An 18735-nucleotide genomic window follows, 5' to 3' on the forward strand; every position below is an offset into this window, starting at 1 on the left:
CTGGGCTTCTTGAACTCACCTTCATTCATCCTGAAACCCTAAGCATCTCACCACTGCCAAGCTCTGGGATCTGCGCCACAACTGCCAATTTTCCGCCAGCGAAGATCCGAATCTCCGGGGCACGGAGTCGTGGATTTCTCGCCAGAACAAGACAGTGTCTACCATAGCAACTCCCTCCTTGCGCTCCTTTCGCCATCTCGATCGAGATAGCCACATGCTCCCGCAACAGCCAACGTCTCCGCGACGCTCGCGCCAAACGAAATACTGCTGGCGACCATCGCCCCAATACGAACCATCCGAACGACGCTTCCGCTCCTGAGAGAGACGGGGCAGAACAGAACACTCATTCCAAACAGAACCTCTAACGGCGACGAAAACGGCGACGATCCGTGCCTTGTTGGACGCAAACCATGGGCTCGGATAATCTTCGACCCGGCCTCTTTCGTGAGACGACGGCTGACGGCCGATCCAGCGAGCCCCTGCTGTCGAGACCTGACTCGGAAGGGCGAGACTTGGGAGACAAGGACGTCGAGAGAGGCCGATCCTCGCGATCCTCAAGCGACAGACACTCTGGCCCGTCCAACTCCGCTTCTGGGCCTCTGTACGATTCCCCCGTGCCTCGACCGGCAATGACACGACGCTCGACGATGCGTAGCCGCAGCCCCGGCGAATTGGCCGCCTCGTCGGCTCGCAAGAAGTACACGTATGCCGCCTTCTTCCTGGTGCTGAGCCTGGTTGCCTTTTGCGTGCAGACGGAGCTGAGCGCCTACATCCAGGGCGACTTGGGTTGGGACAAGGCCTACTGCATGATGTTCTTCACGCACAGCTCATGGGTGCTGATGTGGCCGGCTCAGCTGCTCATCCTGCGGCTGCAGAAGCGTGATATGCCCTGGTCGACCTTTTGGAGGCGCCACGTGCAGCTGGTCAAGTCGACGGCGCTCATGGTCGAGCTGCAGACGCTCGATGTGTTTGGCCTGCAGCGGCCCGCGTCCAAGTCTGTCCGCTACCTGACCCGCACCACGGCCTTTATCACGACGGCATTGACCGTGGCTGGCTTGAGCTGGTATGTCGCCGTCAGCCTCACCACGCCATCCGACCTCACCGCCATTTACAACTGCTCTGCCTTCTTTGCCTATGCATTCTCCGTGCCTCTGCTCAAGGAGCCGCTCCGCCTGGACAAGTCGGTTGCCGTCATCATCGCCATTGTTGGCGTCCTAGTGGTAGCCTATGGCGATACCGGCTCCAGCTCCAATTCTGCTGACGGGCAGAGCCAGGGCGAGGGCGAAGTGGATGCTGGCAGCCGATTCCTGGGTAACATTGTCATCGGCATTGGCTCCGTGCTCTACGGCCTGTACGAAGTCTTGTACAAGCGCTTTGCTTGTCCTCCCGACGGCGTCTCCCCTGGCCGGGGCATGATTTTCGCAAACACGTTTGGTTCTTGCATTGGCCTCTTCACCATCACTGTGCTTTGGATTCCCCTTCCCCTCTTGCATTGGCTCGGGTGGGAGATTTTCGAGATCCCCAATGCCTCGACGTGCTGGCTCATCCTGTTTGCTGTTCTCTCCAACGCTACCTTTAGCGCTTCGTTCCTCATCCTCATTTCTCTTACGTCGCCCGTGCTCTCGTCGGTCGCTGCCCTCCTCACCATCTTCATCGTTGCCATTGCCGACTGGTTCATCACGGGCCAGCCGTTGAGCCCAGCGGCCGTGATTGGCGGCTCCATGATCATTGTCGCTTTCGGTGCGCTAAGCTGGAGCACGTACCGCGAGATGATGGAGCATGAGATGGAGAAGCGGAGAGTGGATCTGACTGACAGCGACGAGGACGGCGACCTGAGCAGCCACGAAGATTGAGTTGGATTTTCTTTGGATGCATTGTCGTTAGTTTATAAGCATATTTCCTCTTTTAGACGGATTACAGACCCGGTTTAGAGGCGTTTCTGTATGCGTAGTGGGGATGAAAATCCCCATAGAAACATATTATGCATCTCTGTTCCTTGGAACTATAAGCATGGGGGGATGGTGCTACCTTTTGGCTATATACTGCCGCGGAGACGTTGAAATCTCCGTGGCTGCGGAACGAACATACAATAAAATGCTTCCCATTGGAAGACTCATCAACAAATGATGTCAAAATTCGTGTTTATTCATCTGTGCGCCCTGCAGCTACTAGGTAACCACTACCTGTTGTAATATGTGAAGCCGACGATGCCGAGAATACCGACGGGTCCGAGGATCCCCCTTGACACTGCATTACTTACATGGCCAATGCTTTCTAAATCTCCTGTGCAACCTTGATGATGCCTGTCAAATAATAATGAGTATTTTCATTGACTGTTCCAACAGAAAAAAAAATATGCTTTTTGGTATCCGGTTTGCAATCTTGAAGCCTGTCCATATCCCAATGCCCGTGTGAATTATCCAAAGAATGCCCCAAATGTCCTTTGTCCAAAACGAAACCTAACAATAACCCAAACCCATTCCGACAAACTACCTATGCTAAAGCTATGCAATAATTATCCCAAAAATCTCCCTTTTCATCCTATAAGCAATAGTCCCAAAAAAAAAGAATCCAAAACTTCCAAAAGCTATAGAAAAAACAGCGCTGTGAAATGGCTTAGAGAATTGGCATAGGCACCTTGTCGTTCCTTCTGACAAATTTGCCCTCCCCAGCAACCTTCCAAGTGGCGCCTGCTGCGAATATCACATATCTTACAGCTTGTTCCCACGCCTCCCTATCGATGGCATCTCCGGACTCAAAGTACTGCAGGCTACTCCACGAGCCCAGGGGAGGTGGGTCAAATATGGCCATGACGAGCTGGGCGTAGGCCGTATTCCGCTCCATCCACAGATCCGATATGTCCATGGCGGGGTGGCGGTAGTCGTCTTCGGCGAAGCTGGGCGCTCGGGGGACGATCTGGATGTAGAATCGCTCAAGAGCTGGGATGCGGGGGATGAGGACGTCGTTTATGTGTGTGGCGAGTGGGAAGATGGCGATGTAGGAGAGGGAGCGGAGGGTTTTGCATAGAAGAGGCTGCATGGACTCATCCCCCGAATCCAGGAGCGCAGGTAGAATGGAAGGGGGCACGTGGTTAAAATATTCGTATGTTGTATAGACCTTGACTGAGGAACCCTCGTTGAGGAGCATCGACTCCCATGGACGAATGCTGAAGAGGGAGCAAGGAACGGTTGTTTGCGCCCTGCTTCCAGGCGAAGTGTTTACCAGTGCTGTCGAGTTGCTCGAGGGAGTGGCGGCTTGCTGGCGTGTCTCTGCTGGCCTGGAAAGGGAGAGAATATGGAAACGCTGACGGAAGATCCAGGACCCGGACAAATTAATTGGCCGACCCAGCAGCGACGCGAGAATAGCAGGAGAGCTGATGAGGTTGATGGTTAACAAATCTAGATGATTGAAGATGGTCTGCCAGAGCCAATTGTTGGACTGGCACTTGGAGTGATGGTCGTAGGCTGGCCCGGATGCAACGAGATCACCGTCTGGTCCTTGGCGAATCAGGGCAGGGCAATGGCTAGGGAGGATGCCCCAACTCGCGTGATGGGTAAAATCCTCGCCAATCTCAGCCAAGGGATAATCGATGATGATGGTAAGGCTGTCGACATATCGTGCAAGTCCAGTCATAACAAGGAAGCGCAGAAACTCGAGCTCGTCAACGGTGCTGAGCGGATCCTGGCATCCGAATGGACGATTCATGTGCTGAAATCTCCAGACGACGTTTCGGAAAAGCAGAGGTAGGGTGCAGCGTCTCCAGAGGCGGCAAACAAGTGATGCGCTTTTGATGGTGCCATGGAAGGAGTCGGACAAGCCCACGGCATCGGGGCTTGGGATGTGTGCTGGGTCATCGTATTGGTGTTGTTCAAAGAGGGAGGGAACGTCGAGGAAGTTGAGGATATAGGAGATGAGCTCGTTGGGGAGCTGAGATATGGACATGGGGGAAGCCATGGATGATGGCGACGAGAAGAGGTGGTGATGATGGTAATGGCGATGCTGAATGGCTAATTCGATGACGATGGTGGTATAGTGGTGGCGATGATAGTGGGGGGGATGGAGATGAAGATGTTGCTAGCTGGTGAGTACGGGTGCTGGTGGTGGTGATGATTGATGGCGATGTCTGATCAGTAGTTGCGTTTGATAGTAGGGAGTAGTGATGGCAATGCTTGACGGTGATGGCAGTGATAATGACGGTCGAGGGTTCGAGGGCAGTCAAAAAGCTTTCTCGACATGCAGCGCCCCCAATGAAGTCAGGCGCACAAGGGACCCAAACTCAATGGGCTGAATCAATAAAGTACAAGTACTCGTCCAGTACAGTACAGATAACCTGGGCTGGCAAGGCATGCGACATGGGGGCAGAGTGTCGACATTAATTAGCCCGCCGTACCGGTACATTAGCCTGGCAGTAGCTCGAGGCAATCCTTTAGCACCTGGCACCTAGCAGAGAGGTCGATTCCCCGCAGAAGCGCCAAATAGCGACAACAGGCCGCCGATTAGCAGCGGGGAAACAATTGATGGAGCCTGAAGAATGCAACGCTGTTGGGCTGTTGGGCGTATCGTATGACGTGGGCTGAGGAGTGCATGCGGACAGAGCGCTCGGGCACTGGTACTGGTACATGCCCGCGGGCTGACTGCTTGCTTCAAATGCTTACAACTTACGTCGACGATGATGCTTCGACTGGCAACGGATATTCCCTTCTGGGCCCCCTTTTGTCATGTCTCTCACCCTCTGCAGGTCGATGCGGATCCTTATTCGCCGTTTGCAAGCCCGGCAAGGGGCCTGCCTTAGTGCTATAGGTTCGTCGCTTTTAGTTTGTTGCTGCTGTATCAGATCTCAGATCTTGTTATGCAGCCCTGGCCTGGGTTACTACAGTACATGCTACGGCGCGCATTAAGGTAACGCTATGCATGGCCTCGCTCTTACCTCCAGACAGGCACGAGCACTTTTGCACATGCAAATGGGAAAAAAGAGGAGAATACGAAGCGGGCTGCTGTAACCGGCTGCAACTCGGTGCGGCGCATATTTCCGAGTTGGAGAGAGTGCCTGCCATCTGATAAGAGCGAGGTCACCGGAATCTACTGATAGGAGATGAGAATTTGAAATATGGCGCTGCTGGCTGCACGGCGCATGGATGCATTTCCCCTCTGGGCCATGGCAGCCGCAGCGCTGCACGGGCCAGCCTGAAACGTGGGCCATTAGAGCCTAAAAGCCTTTGATGCTCGGGCTTTCTTGTGGTGCATTTGCATGTGCATGTGCATGTGGCTAGCAAATTTGTGTGGACTTTTTAGTAGATAGTAGGTGTTGTTGGGTGATGAGGTTGTCCATGTTGGGTTGGGTTGGGTTGGGGGGAGCCGCACTGTAAGGCAACGTTTCGTGCAGCGATAGGCCAGAAGAGGAGAGAGGGGGAAAGGGAGGAAGAGAGAGAAAGGAAAGGGAAAGAAAAGAAACAAGGACATGTCGCTTCGGAAACAAAATTTCGGGACTTGTGTTTCGATCTAGAGATCTCCGCGACGAGCATGGTAGCAACCACGGCACCGAAGGGATTGGAGGGATTGGAGGTGGTATTTTGAGCAACCCCCTGGGCTGCGTCGGGCTGTGTCAAGAACCTTGCCTGACAAGAAACCGTTGAATGCGCCACCTGCCAACAGTGGTGCTAAGATGATGGATGGAGGCATCAATAATACAATTGAATACATGTTACTACTTGATTAGTTGCAGCAACGACATGAGTCGAGATTCTTCATCTCCACACCATCAATGTCAAAAACAGCTTCGGCTCCCGCGGCCCACTGACAGCCGGCCTAGGGCTGGACCTCTGTGGGTCGTTTGTATCGTGATCCGCCCGGCGGCTGATCTGGGCCTCTGCCTTGCCTTGTTTTGCTTTGCTTTGCTTGTAATCCAAGCCCCTTCAAGCACGGCCGTCTTGTCTTTGGCCGTTGCACGCACGAAAAAGCGTAGATGCTCTTGATTCGCTTCACACTCCCCCCTGATCCCTTTCGGCCGACCCCCCGAAATTTTTTAAGGACATGGAACATCTTAACCCCTGAATGGCAGTTGAAGCCACTAAAAAGCCGCGGCACTGCACCACTGCAAGAGCCGACCCTTGCCCAGCTATCCGTGTCATTTATCACGTAGTTTGGAATCCTCATTGGAAGAGCGGCTGTGCTAGACTGCCGTTAGGTTAGTCCGCCTCATTTTCAGATTGGGTGTGTGCCTCGAGCTTTTTTCCAAGAGCGCCAATTGGCCGTCGCGGTGCACCTCACAATCATCGGCAGACCGCCCGTTTTCGCAGATATGAGCTGTAATTTTCCGGATCGCTTCATGGGATGCCGTGATAGAACGCAATCTCGCCTAAAACGCCACAGAGTATCATAGGATAAATCGTCCAGTGTTGGCTTCAAGTGCTGCTGCTGCTAGCACGTACAGGACTACTACTGCAGTGCATACATGGACAAGCATGGGGATCATCTGCCCGGCTGTTAATCGTCCGCACCGTGATAACACCGAGATTGAGCTGCTTCTCCTGACCACAACATGTTGCGCACTATTGGTACTACACGCCAGGTAGCACTACTGTACTCCTCCGGCCTGATCGCGCCGACAGCCGGTTTCACCACTGCATTCTTCTCCTTATTCGACTCGCGAGCAAAAAACAGCATCGCCGGATGCTGTGCTGTCTTGGGGCTCCATCGTGAATGTCTGTCACATATCATCATCACGTGAAGACAGACTGCTGCACAAAGCAACGCGGCCCTATCCGGAGCATTAAGCGCATGTCCGCTTCTGGACGCGGATTCAATTAGGTAACAAAAAGTCGGGCAGACAATGAGATAGGGAGGTAATAATAGGCGGGCGAATGCCTTTCAAGGGTGTTTGTGGTTGCATTGGCATTGGCATCGCCGTTGGCGCCAAACGCCGGCTTAGACTAAAAATATCCTGGAGTGTCTTGGTGTCCTTGTTTTGGCAAAAGAAGCTTAGTGGAGCTGGCATGAAAATCCAGGCTACCAGCGAGTGCCGACACTGCCGCTGCTGCTGTCGACAAGACGGAGACTGACCGCATGTCCAGAAGAAGTACATGTACTCGTACGTCGCTTGTCTCCAGGCTGGGGATGAAGAGTCGAAACTGAAGAGGCGTTTTAGACGACCAGAGACGGACAGGCATGCGAGAGACATCCCTCGCAGTTGTCTTTTGCATGACTCATAAACATGTAGAGAAACATGACGTGTAGGAAGTCGGTGAGAGTGAATGGCTGGTAGAGCGAATGGAACGTTGACGACGAAGATCGCCATTCTCAGACATATACCTCAACCGAGATGTATGCATCCGTAACAAGGAAGCGCACCGTCAAGATTGCGACTTGAGAATCCAGCTGGCCTGGGCAGGGTGTCGAGCCGTAGATACACTACAGAGGGCAGAGAGGTGCCATCCATCAACTTGCATATAGGCATACCTATCATACATGCTTCTGTTCACTTCATCCAAGTGCGGAACTTCTCCAGCCGTCCGAAGTGCTCTATTGAATGCAACCCCTACTTCGCGCAAGTCACCCCATGTATGTGGCTGGGATCTATTGGCATCACATGATACGTAAAGCCTGTGATCTAACTTTAACCATAGTCACCCTTGTCACTTGTCTACTCTTTTAGATGGCTTCCATACGGAGTGTACACAACTTTATCGAGGTACAGTATGGATCCTTGCTAATAACTAAGCAAGGAGTATGGTAGCTCGTGAATTGTTTATTGAGAAAGACAATAGCTGCCGAGGACTTTGTTTGATGGCTCTGCCAGAGAATCGGCGGAAATGCTACGATTACCTACGAGTACATATTGGGATGCCATTCTTCAAGAACAGTTACAAGAGCAACAATTATAAGTTCTGTCCAAAGCATCAAAATATTCATCCCAGTGAGACTACGTTTGAAATACTCTAGTCTAGTTGGCTCTTTGTTGGGCGTGAGACGGGTACCGGGTTTTGGCTGTGAGATGGTGTTCCGATACCCGCAATGCCATTGATAGATAACAACAAAAATCTGAAAATAATTAAAATAATCTACCAACTAATTCGTTAATATCGAGAGATACCGTTGCTTTCTTTCCCTCGCTCTCGTATTACAAGAATGGAGTTGATCGCCAGCTCTTGACAGCAACTGCATCATCAAGCACTAATACGATAGGTTCAAGTTGCAATCCCAATCTAGAGAGCCCAAAAAGCGTGAATCAGATGTCGCAAATATCGAGAATAGACATTTTCTCTAACAATTTGGCGAATAAAAAAAAAATGTGAAAAGAGGATTCTTCTCTAATTGAAAAATTCCCATCCGAGGCATTACCATTTAACTATTCCTTGAGCAGGTTATGAGAAATCCTACGAACAAAAGATCCCGAGGATCCACCGCCCACACATTTAGTTTCAATTGCGTGAATATCATCGTTGCAACCTCACTCTCTTCAATCACTCTCTGCGTGTCTTTATTGCATAAAACTATCACAATGACGGAAAATTCTCAAGCCCAGCCGCCGCTGCGGATTGGCACTCGGAGGTCAAATCTGGCCGTTATCCAGGCTGAGGGTATCCGCGCCAGCCTGCAGAAAGTTGCACCAGACCGAACATATGAGATTGAGGCACTGCACACTCTTGGCGATAAAGATAAATCCACAGAGCTTTACAACTTTGGGGCAAAGAACCTATGGACGGCTGAGCTGGAAGAAAAACTTACCTCTGGGGAATTGGATGTCATCGTTCATTGTCTCAAAGGCAAGTCCGCGGAGTTGCTCTCATCAACCCCACTCAGACTTCAAGGTTTCTAACTTCCGAACAGATATGCCGACAAGGCTTCCTGACTCATGCGATTTGGCAGCCATTCCTCTCCGTGATGACCCTCGTGATGCTCTGATTATTAAGGCGGGTTTGCCATATACCAGCCTCAAGACACTGCCCGAAGGCGCGATTATTGGCACTTCATCGGTGCGGCGATCTGCGCAGCTCCGTCGTCTTTATCCTCATCTTCGCTTTGCCAACCTGCGCGGCAACGTGGAAACTCGGCTTGCCAAGGTTGACAATCCTGAGAGCGAGTATACTTGCATGATCATGTCCGCAGCTGGCCTTGAGCGAGTTGGTCTCAAGCATCGCATCAATCAGTATCTGGGCTCCAAGGACGGAGGCATCTTACACGCAGTTGGCCAGGGAGCTCTCGGCCTGGAGATCCGGAAGGGAGACGCCAAGGTCTTGGAATTGTTGGACCAATTGGCTGATGAGAAGTCGACTCTGGCTTGTCTTGCTGAGCGATCTCTGTTGTATACTCTCGAAGGCGGCTGCACTGTCCCTATTGGTGTTGAGACGGAGTGGGTTGACGAATCAAAGCATGTTCTGAGGATGAGAGCAATTGTTGTTAGTCTTGACGGCACTCAAAGTGTTGAAGACTCTATCGATGCAACGGTGAATACCAACGACGAAGCCAAGGCACTTGGACGGGAATTGGCCGAAAGACTGGTGAAGGCTGGTGCGGAGGCAATTTTGAAAGAGATTAATGCCACCCGACCACCCAAGGATTGATGTTATGATTGCTTCCCGTATAGATAGCGGTGTACAAATTATGGATAGAATACCCTCCTCATAAATCACGCATAGAATAAGCAAACTTTTTTAACTGTAGACTCTATTTATCTCTTACTTGCTAGATATGCATTCTACTACCTATAGCATCTCCCCCATTACTGTAGCTGTCTTGCTGTTGGTTGTAAACATGTCATTTACATGGTCATGCAATTTACACCATTACGCTCTGCTCTCGTTCACAGTGGATGCACATTATTTACCAATTATTAAAATATGATAGGGGCTAAATTTAATATCAAGATGACAGATTCAAAAATGCTGTAACACCTGATTCAATAAAAGGCTATTAGAATATTATATTACCATATCCTTGTTACCAAAGACTAAGCAATGTGTAATTTTCTGAATCAAACTCCCCAAAACCGAGCTAGCACAGCTACGCAACACTTGCTCATTACAAATCCCGCGTCTCCATATGCTTAACCCTCATGCACACCAAAGGGGCCCAGATAGCCAAAGTCGATGCGAGATGATTCCACCAAAGTTTCGCAGTGAGAACGCGTGTACACGTCTACCGCTCCCAGCTTACCCAACCACTTTTCAGTCGTCACGTTAGCACAATAGTCTGTAAGAGTATCGATATATCCGGAAAACGCTGCCCATGTGTTGTTTGGATTTGCCTGCTGGATGGGGTCAAGAATGGTATTAAATGACAGCGGGTTCGTTGCGTTGGGAGGGCTGTTGCTGAGGAGAATTGCCGTGCGGGCATTGTTGTACAGGTCGTGTACGTATTCCTGCTGAATAAGGACGTCTTTGCGATCTCCGATGCGGGTAACGTGGCCTCCGATGTAGTATTTGAAATCATACTTCAGAATCAAGTCGTGTGCTTTGATGAACATGGCGGCGTTTTGAGCTTCTGCTAGGTTTGCAAATGGTGCCCAGCCAGGGAAGACAAGGTCGATGAGCATGAGAACCTTTTGCTTTGGCGCGTAGATGAAAAGGTTGCCGGGAGCATGGACAGGTCCGTGGTAATCCAGCTGAATAGTCTGGTTGTCCACATGCAGGGTGTAGGAGTCCTTGAAAGTGACATGAGGCAGTGGCCGGTTTGGATCAGGTGTAATAGTGAGTTCGTACTCCGTCAATTCATGCGCAATAATCTTGACGCCTTTCTTGGCCAAAAGATATGCCCCTCCAATGTGATCAGCATGGTAGTGGCTGTAGACAAGATGCGAGATTGGCAGGTGTGTCACCGATTGAATTGCGGCAAAGATGTTTTCTCCAGTAGTCGGTGGTGCATCGACCATGATGACACTTTTGGGGGTGACGAAGAACAAGGATTGATATGTACCATCGCTGAGCATGTATGCTCCTCCTCCAAGCGATTGCACGCGGTATCCCTCAGCATTAACTGGAGGACCGACAGCAGTTGAAGGCAGAGGAGCGTAGGTAGTCACAGCGGGCGAGTGGGCATGTGCGAGACATGATGCGCCCAGAAGAAGCGATATCAGTGAAAACCGCATATTGGGGAAAAATATAGTAATAAGACTGTATAACTGCTAATTGCGATTGTTTACTTCATAGGAATTTTCTAAGCTCTACTGCCCTGAGTCTCTATTGTATACTTATACTTGGCAGTTTTGGCAGTCTTTGTTGAATGACAAATGCATCTATTGACAAATACAATACTGACAACAGGGGAAATTTCAATTAGTCTCCCAGCAACCCGTTTATGCATAATAATTGTCTAATTCATTACTATTTCTTACTAAGGATTGCCATTAATAGCCGGGGGGCGAATAGAATCTAGATCTCCGAAACGATACCCGGGGTGGATCAAAGCTTACCCCAAATGGCCTTCACGATGTACGCATCTACACGTGTCGTTAGAAGCACTCCTCATTAGGTAAGTAGGGTTGCAGCGCAATATGAGTATGTAAGACAATAGTTGACCAATAGCTGACCCCCTGTATATTCCTGACGCCCGATTGTATAGTAATTATATATTAAGAGTTGTGTTGTCAACGCTGAGCTGACTGCGTTGGCAACTGCAATACAGCAACTAAAGCGACAGGCAATAGTACATGTACATTAGTTTGCCTAACATGAACTTGGGGCTACGAAACAAGTGTTCTGCGGGGTTGCCACGAGGTACAGCTCAATCAATTATTTTCATGGTCTAGATGTAACCATGCATGAATCCTGCAGGCTCGATTAGTATTGATTTGTTCGCCTGCTGCAGCTAGAGAAGGCGTCTGCGGAGTCGGAAATCATCGGAACGTTGATCCGATATATTGATGCTCTCGCCCAATAATTAATAGGATTCTCATTTAAACAGATGTAACGTTGGCTTCACCCTGTTTGCTCTTTCTGACCGCTATATTGAAGCTTGGCACCATCCCACAAAGGAATCAACAATTGAAAACAAGAGAGCAGGGACGACGCACCCGAGCTTCTTGAAGCATACTGAGTCCAACGGTTATGATACCTAGGAGCATGCGAATAGTGTGAATAGTAACAGAAGATGCTTTGTTTACGGGTGAGAACAGATCAAATTATTCAGCGGCCCCTGAATACACTACCGCGAGTGCTGACATATATCCCTGCTGGAGTGCTTATATCAAACTAAGGCTCAATTCCTCTCGATTCATCAGCCGACATCATCACAGCCAAAAGTTGGATAAAATTGCAGCGTGTACCAACTCCTTCCACGAGGGCCGTTTATTATCACGATTGATTCTAACTAGAAGAGTCGTGAAGGTCAAAGGGAGGTGTTAACCGCTATCTAGCATAAAGCTTGCTCCTTGAAACATGAGAAAGATTTTATTTGTCTCCATTTGTTTTAAAAGATCAGAACAAGAATTGTTAGGTGTGCAGTACTATGGAGATCGGGAGATCGAAGGACTAGTGTATCATGGTGTTCTTCTATGATAGATAGAAAGACACCATGCTAGGGGCTATGCAAAATCATTCTGCTGGTAAGCGGACTCGTGTTTGGTTGGTTGAAGTGCATTGATGCAGCTCACAATAATTATTTGAAGGGCAGTGCCTTCTTTAAGAGTCCTTCAACTGGCTGAAATCTTATTCTCCAGCCCGGTTAGGATATATGGGAATTATGTGTAGAATAACCACTAATTGGCTAGTAGCATACATGTTAGATAGTAACTGGGCCTATAATTTGTAAGCATGGTATTGTAGACTCTGCGACTGTTCCGAACCTGCTGCCATGGATAGTTTCGATACCTATCCTGACCATGATGGTATAACACTTAACTACGATTTTGTAAAGTAGAAGGAGTAGATTTTTTGAAGATAATTTGGCTTCTAGAGCCTTTTTTTCTGTGCCGAAGTTCTTGTCACATATATTCCATAGGGGGGTTATTTGCCTCAGCGGTTGGTCATTCTTTACCTTTTCGTTTAGGCAGGGCCTATTTTTGTAATGCCCTTTCAGCATCGTAGTAACCTCCCTAAACACCGTCTTGCTCAAAGTCCACCATCCAGTCCTTCGTCACATTGAACCGTGCCGACGGCTATCAACTGATATATATTCTATAGATATTTTCGGGACTGAGCATGTTTTAATGTCATCTAGTTACCCTCGCGTGTCATCCTATGTCCCTCATCCTTACATGAATTCTTCTTCTATCAAGCCATCCTGCTGCATGAGCAGTCTCGGATCTAACTGATATCAAGATCTTTCCTAATTCCCGTAGTGCCAGATATTCTAAACTCAGACCATTCCAAGACGGCCGAGTCTCGAGCATCTCATCTACATGAACCGGAAACGTCCTCCCGCCCGTACGACAAAGCCGAATCTGTTATACAATTCACGCCGCCTTGACCCACGTCAAGCTAAAGACTTCCGTCCCTGCTCTCGAAATTCCAACCTCTACCGCTCCGCTCTCACTCTTCACGCTGGCTTGGATCTTCTCACCCTTCCTTTCTAGGATGATTTTGTTCCCAGAGGTTTCGGACAGCTTGTAGAAGCGTCTTCCGAACTTGCTGAGGAATCCCTCGAGCTTCTCCTGAGTAACATCATCTTCACTAATGACACCGCGTTCAATACCTTCCTCCAGCGCCAACAGCACCAGTTGGGTCACATAGGGTTGCGTAAAGACACCAGCTGGCGCCTTACCCTGGGCAGCAGTAGTCTTGGAAACAAGCGGATGGGGTGCGCTGTCGCTTCCACTGTGAAGAAACACGTTAACCAGATCGTCCAACTTTGGATAAGGATAAAATAGGGGAGACACTAGCGGAATTACTCACAAGAAAAATTTAGGGTTACCACTGACGACAGCCTTGAGCAGGGCGTCCCGGTCAGTGGGCTTCTTGGGGATGGGCTTGCAGAATGCAAAAGGGTCGCAGCAAGCATCGGCCTCGGTCAAGTAAAGGTGATGAGCCGTAATAGTCGCTGATATGCGAATACTATCAGCAGGAGTCCTTGAATCAGAGGGAAACGAGGGTTAAAGGGGGCAACGAATTACCTCCAACGTTAGGTCCACAAGCTTTGACTGCTTCCACAGCCGCAGCCGTGGTGCAATGCTCCAGCTGGGAGATTACAATCATCAGCATCTGGACAAGATTGAGGTGGGATTCTGAGTGGAGAAATACATACCACAATGCGCAGGTTTGGGAATCTCTCATGGAGCTGCTTGAGGGTAGGGAGAAACGCCTCTTCCAGTGTTGTGCCTTCCGGAGCAAAGGCCTCGAGGACCTCTCCGTGTATGTTGAGAACAATACCATGCTTCTCCATGCTAGCGAAGGTGTCATAGAATGCCTCGATGTTGGCTACTCCATGCTCAGAGTTGGTGGTCGCCCCTGGGCTGTATTAGTTCCTTGCATCTTGAATCGTAACAACACAAGTGACTTACCCTGAGGGTAGAGCTTGACGCCTGTGATTCCCGCCTCTGCTGCCTTTTCAATAGTCTCTGGTGTAACTGACGGGTGAAGCTAGTGCCTTGTTAGGTGTGTGCCCAATACGCTTGGATATGTGTAGCTTACGTAGAGGGACATGAGGAAATGAACATTTGGCGAGGCAGCGCGGAGCTTGCCTTGGTATTCAAGAACCTCAAGGAGAATTAGCCATCTGCGAGAGTGTTTAAGACTCATTGATGACAACATACTTTGTCAACAGTTGTCAAGGGAGGGACCTATAACACCGTCAGCCTTACAGTACGTATGCTGGGTAGTGAGAGAATTCCGCCGAGAAACATTCTAGTCAATTTTCAATAAAATCAAGGATACTGCAATCACATACAAGATTTGGCATGCTATACATCTCTTGTCAGCTACGCCTATTAACCCGCATTTCCAGGCACATCACAGGGAGGATCAACATACACAAAAGCCGTATCAACTCCTCCTTGCTCTACCGTCGGCACCACCACGTCCATCATCTCGCCCTGGCGCAAATGGACGTGCATGTCCGCTGCGGCCGGCAGCTCCAGCTTCTGAATTGTCTTGAGTTGCATTTTTCCCCGTCTTATTTGGGATTCTTATTAAGCAGGAAGAATTGAGTTGGGTTGTGATTCAAGAGGTGCAATGACGATGGCCTGCAACTTAAACACCCCGCCACCCGAAAGAGTTTTACGATTGAGTTTGGCATAGTTTGTGTCGCAAGAGTTGTAGGATTTATAAATAGTTTAATTCCTGCTCCATTTCGATTACCCACTGCCCTTATAGCTCAGGGGTAGAGCGTTGCACTCGTAATGCAAAGGTCCATAGTTCAAATCTGTGTGGGGGCATATTTTTTTCTTTTTTTTTCTCCCACCTCTAGCTAAGCATGTAAAATGACGGCTTGGGTGGATAAATGTTTTCTAATATAGCGGTCAGGTACCTACCCTACACTGTAGGCTTAGCGGGCTATCATATTCATTACGCCACTCAGACGAAATAACTAATCCCAAGGTTAGATCGTGACGAGTTGAACCAATAGAGTTCATTGTAGATAAAAGTAATTACCGCGCGGTACACATTTCGTGTTGTGCGTAAGCTTGAGGATGCTAGTTGTCTCGTTCCTCGATGGCCAAACACGTATGGAGTAGCGGCTCAAAATATGTCCCAATTCTGCTCGCCGTCCTAAATAAACAATATCCTAAATATAAGAGGTGGAGAAATAAAACAGATAGCCAAGAAGCTGGAGCCAGCACCATCTTTGTTAGCGCAGCATTGTGGGTTGTTGATATGTTGCCTAAAAGCCTCATGTTCGTTGATGACCACATCAATGTAGAGACCAAGAACCGCTAGTGTTATGATTGGGGAACTTCTCGGTTAAAACATGCTCGACCTCAGCGCTATGGAACAGTTACGAATCTGACATGCATACTTTATACATTACTAGTCAGAATATAGGGTGATGGTGTTGTAATCGAAGGGGTCATTACGCTTGGGCTTGTTGAAGCCCTGTCCGAGAATTGCTATATATGATGGGCGCTGTTACACAGTTAACGCATGCAACTCCATGATTTAAGGCAAGCCTCTCAATTCAGCAATTACGAGAAACTGTCACCTCTACCGACAATATCATAGCCAGATTCTCTATTCCATTGGAAATACTAGTCATGGCGGATAAGATTCCCACGCTTATCGAATCCGGCCTGCTTAACGGCGGCAAGCGCTCAGTCGTTGACTCGGAGCTGGGCCCTGGATCCACCACTTTCCCTCACTTTCATACCCTCTTCACCGAAAACTTCAAACTGCTTTCTGGTGATATGACGGTCATCATGGCACCAGAGGGAGTCAAGGACGCCGCAGCAATGAAGGAGATCCCAATGAAGATCGGAGAAGACAACACGGTCCCAAGATTCACGGCACACACGTTTCGGGCCGGCGAAGAGGGCAGCCGAGTTATGGTTACATTCGAGCCGGCTGCGATTGGCTTCGAGCGAGTTATTCTTATTATGCGCGGTCTCCAGGATGATGCGGAATACAAATCTTGGGGCAGTGGAACAACGGAGGAGAACGCGATGCTTGTGTCCGTTCTCAGCGAATTGACGGATTCGCACCCGCTGCTGGCAAGTGACAGTGAAATGTTGGACAAACAAGACAAAGAGGCGCACGAGAAATTCAAGAGCGAGCTTATCAGTAAATATGCTACGGATGATATGATTAAGGCAGCAGTTGCCAAGGCTGCTGCATCTGCATAATATTACAGCCACCAAGTCTTGTATATATTTGAAGTGCCAACTGAATGTCTACCCAAACGCAATGTTATGTTAATCAGTCTAGAAAAATAAATTCACAATGTATCAATGAGAATTACTATTTCGAACTTGTGCAACTGATGATCCTTTACTCTGTAAATGTCTCAGTAGTTGCAAGTGTAATATAATGACTCCTCACCACTAACATGGTTCGCTATTCGTGGTCTTCCTCGAAGTCTTGTATGTCTGAATCAGAACTAAAGTCGAACTCGTAAGACCACAGATAAGTGTAATCGTCTCGAATTTCCTGCAACATGATTTCTGGTAATTTAATTCCTTTCAAGCGTGCCTCAGGACTTTCCTGTATAAACCCATTAAATGCTTTCTTGGCCGCGGCAGGGTCGCAGTATCTTGCATCGCGCAATTTGCTGTTGATTTCTAGGTTGCGGACCCTTTCAATATCCCAAAAGACATATCCCAGCTGTCGGAGTGGCCAGTATCTAGCAATGCCCATTGCTGAGAGGACGGCTTCAATGCTCGATGGCCTAAAGAGGAGGTAACCCAAGTTTACGTGGGAGATATTATTGTCTGATATATCTTCAGAGTTGTTGGGAGCCGGGAATGGGCTTGGATCTTCGTATATGGCGTGAGGTAGAAACTCGCGTTCTCCGTAGTAGTTGTGACGGATGAGGTTTCTTCTCCCTTGGCCCTGCGAGGCGAACAAAGCTCTTAAAAAAAGCAGACCGAGGGAGATTAGATATCTTATGATATCTGGTAATGTGCTTCTTTCATCTTCACTAAACAATTCGAGCCCACGTAGGTTCCTGCCTTCGAACAGACACATGCCGTCGTCATCAACAACGGAAGCATATGTTCTCAACATACGATTGAACTCTGACCGATTCATTTGGCTCGCTTTGAGTGTCGATGCTGTGGCAGTTTGAGCGTCGAGAACTCTTGCTACAAGTTCTTCTTCCAGATCACTGAAGATGCCTGACACACGGACCCAAAAGTATTCATGGAGGCAGCTTAGCTCCTCTACCTCCCAAGGCGCCATTTGCTGAATGAAATGATTGAACTGTTCATCTGCCGAAAAGATGGACTCCCTAGGTACGCTAGGATTAACGGGAAAACATCGTGAGAAAAGCTCATAGCGGAAGAAGGCTCTTTGTATCCTTGCTTGCTCTGTAGCAGACAACCCGGTTCGGCATGCGGCATGATGTGAGCATGGAGCCAATGCATGCCGGGGGGCGTCTTGCTTCGTTTCCTCACTCGCATATAAAGCATGCAATGTACGGCATATGTAATCATTCGCAAGACTGGAAACCAGATTGTTCAGTTTCGCTAGCGATATGATACCATTCATGTCTCTTGGGAATTCAAGCAGTGCAGGGTCACGTTGGAAATAACTGTCAAGAAACTGCCATGATTGCTCGTCGTTGTCTCGATTTGAAACCTCGTCTGGATCGACGTGGACCGCAGCAAGCGCATGGTAGAGAGCATCAGGGTGTATTGCGCGCTTAAGAACAGAAGAGAGAATGAGCTCAGGAGTGATCCGATAGATGCGAAAACATTGAGATGATGCTTTGATGAGTGAATACAGATCATGAAGCGAATCGAAAGAAGTCAGAATGACGCGAAGCATCTCCGGCGGGAGCTCATGAAGGTGCACTCCAGTTGGCATTTTGTCGTTGTTGGCAATGTCGATACGCACCCTCAGAAAATTCAATTACCGATAGAATTTGAAGACTAAGATGAGGGAGATTCCGCGGTATCTGGTAACTGTGCAGGTAGGATGAAATAGCAAGGTGATGAAATAGTGAGAGGAGAAGATGCTGCAGCTGGGACATGAGAACGCACGCAATAGAGGCGGGGTAACGCCTGACTGTTGTCTTCCTGTAGGTAGTGCCGTATACGTGTAGGATTCACGGCACGATGCTTTTGTTGCGATATTACTACCCTCGCCATTGTCGCACTGCAATTGGCAGCTTTAATTAATAAAATAAAGATACTGGAAAGTCGCTGGAAGTATA

The 18735-nt window shown here is 48.9% G+C and overlaps 7 protein-coding genes across 7 annotated transcripts; 3 read left to right on the forward strand and 4 right to left on the reverse strand.

The window, feature by feature from the left end:
• Positions 1–647: 647 nt before the first annotated feature.
• Positions 648–1853, forward strand: TRIVIDRAFT_32082 (uncharacterized protein; the record flags this gene model as incomplete). The annotated part of the gene is made up of 1 exon (XM_014104299.1): positions 648–1853. The coding sequence occupies one exon, from the start codon at positions 648–650 to the stop codon at positions 1851–1853; it is 1206 nt and encodes a 401-aa protein (XP_013959774.1).
• A 763-nt stretch (positions 1854–2616) lies between these two features.
• TRIVIDRAFT_32209 (uncharacterized protein) lies at positions 2617–3942 on the reverse strand (the record flags this gene model as incomplete). Its single annotated transcript, XM_014104300.1, has 1 exon — positions 2617–3942. The coding sequence occupies one exon, from the start codon at positions 3940–3942 to the stop codon at positions 2617–2619; it is 1326 nt and encodes a 441-aa protein (XP_013959775.1).
• A 4555-nt stretch (positions 3943–8497) lies between these two features.
• Positions 8498–9702, forward strand: TRIVIDRAFT_212022 (uncharacterized protein; the record flags this gene model as incomplete). Its single annotated transcript, XM_014104301.1, has 2 exons — positions 8498–8762; positions 8827–9702. 2 exons carry the CDS (start codon positions 8498–8500, stop codon positions 9558–9560), a joined length of 999 nt encoding a protein of 332 aa, XP_013959776.1.
• Positions 9703–10042: 340 nt separating this feature from the next.
• On the reverse strand, positions 10043–11083 carry TRIVIDRAFT_219338 (uncharacterized protein; the record flags this gene model as incomplete). The annotated part of the gene is made up of 1 exon (XM_014104302.1): positions 10043–11083. The coding sequence occupies one exon, from the start codon at positions 11081–11083 to the stop codon at positions 10043–10045; it is 1041 nt and encodes a 346-aa protein (XP_013959777.1).
• A 2304-nt stretch (positions 11084–13387) lies between these two features.
• TRIVIDRAFT_54986 (uncharacterized protein) lies at positions 13388–14829 on the reverse strand (the record flags this gene model as incomplete). The annotated part of the gene is made up of 8 exons (XM_014104303.1): positions 13388–13748; positions 13827–13971; positions 14045–14108; positions 14176–14378; positions 14432–14510; positions 14562–14627; positions 14684–14710; positions 14818–14829. 8 exons carry the CDS (start codon positions 14827–14829, stop codon positions 13388–13390), a joined length of 957 nt encoding a protein of 318 aa, XP_013959778.1.
• A 1291-nt stretch (positions 14830–16120) lies between these two features.
• On the forward strand, positions 16121–16705 carry TRIVIDRAFT_33132 (uncharacterized protein; the record flags this gene model as incomplete). Its single annotated transcript, XM_014104304.1, has 1 exon — positions 16121–16705. The coding sequence occupies one exon, from the start codon at positions 16121–16123 to the stop codon at positions 16703–16705; it is 585 nt and encodes a 194-aa protein (XP_013959779.1).
• Positions 16706–16916: 211 nt separating this feature from the next.
• On the reverse strand, positions 16917–18386 carry TRIVIDRAFT_62247 (uncharacterized protein; the record flags this gene model as incomplete). Its single annotated transcript, XM_014104305.1, has 1 exon — positions 16917–18386. The coding sequence occupies one exon, from the start codon at positions 18384–18386 to the stop codon at positions 16917–16919; it is 1470 nt and encodes a 489-aa protein (XP_013959780.1).
• Positions 18387–18735: the final 349 nt, after the last annotated feature.

The sequence above is a fragment of the Trichoderma virens genome, assembly GCF_000170995.1.
Source record: "Trichoderma virens Gv29-8 chromosome Unknown TRIVIscaffold_3, whole genome shotgun sequence".
Lineage (NCBI taxonomy): Eukaryota > Fungi > Ascomycota > Sordariomycetes > Hypocreales > Hypocreaceae > Trichoderma > Trichoderma virens.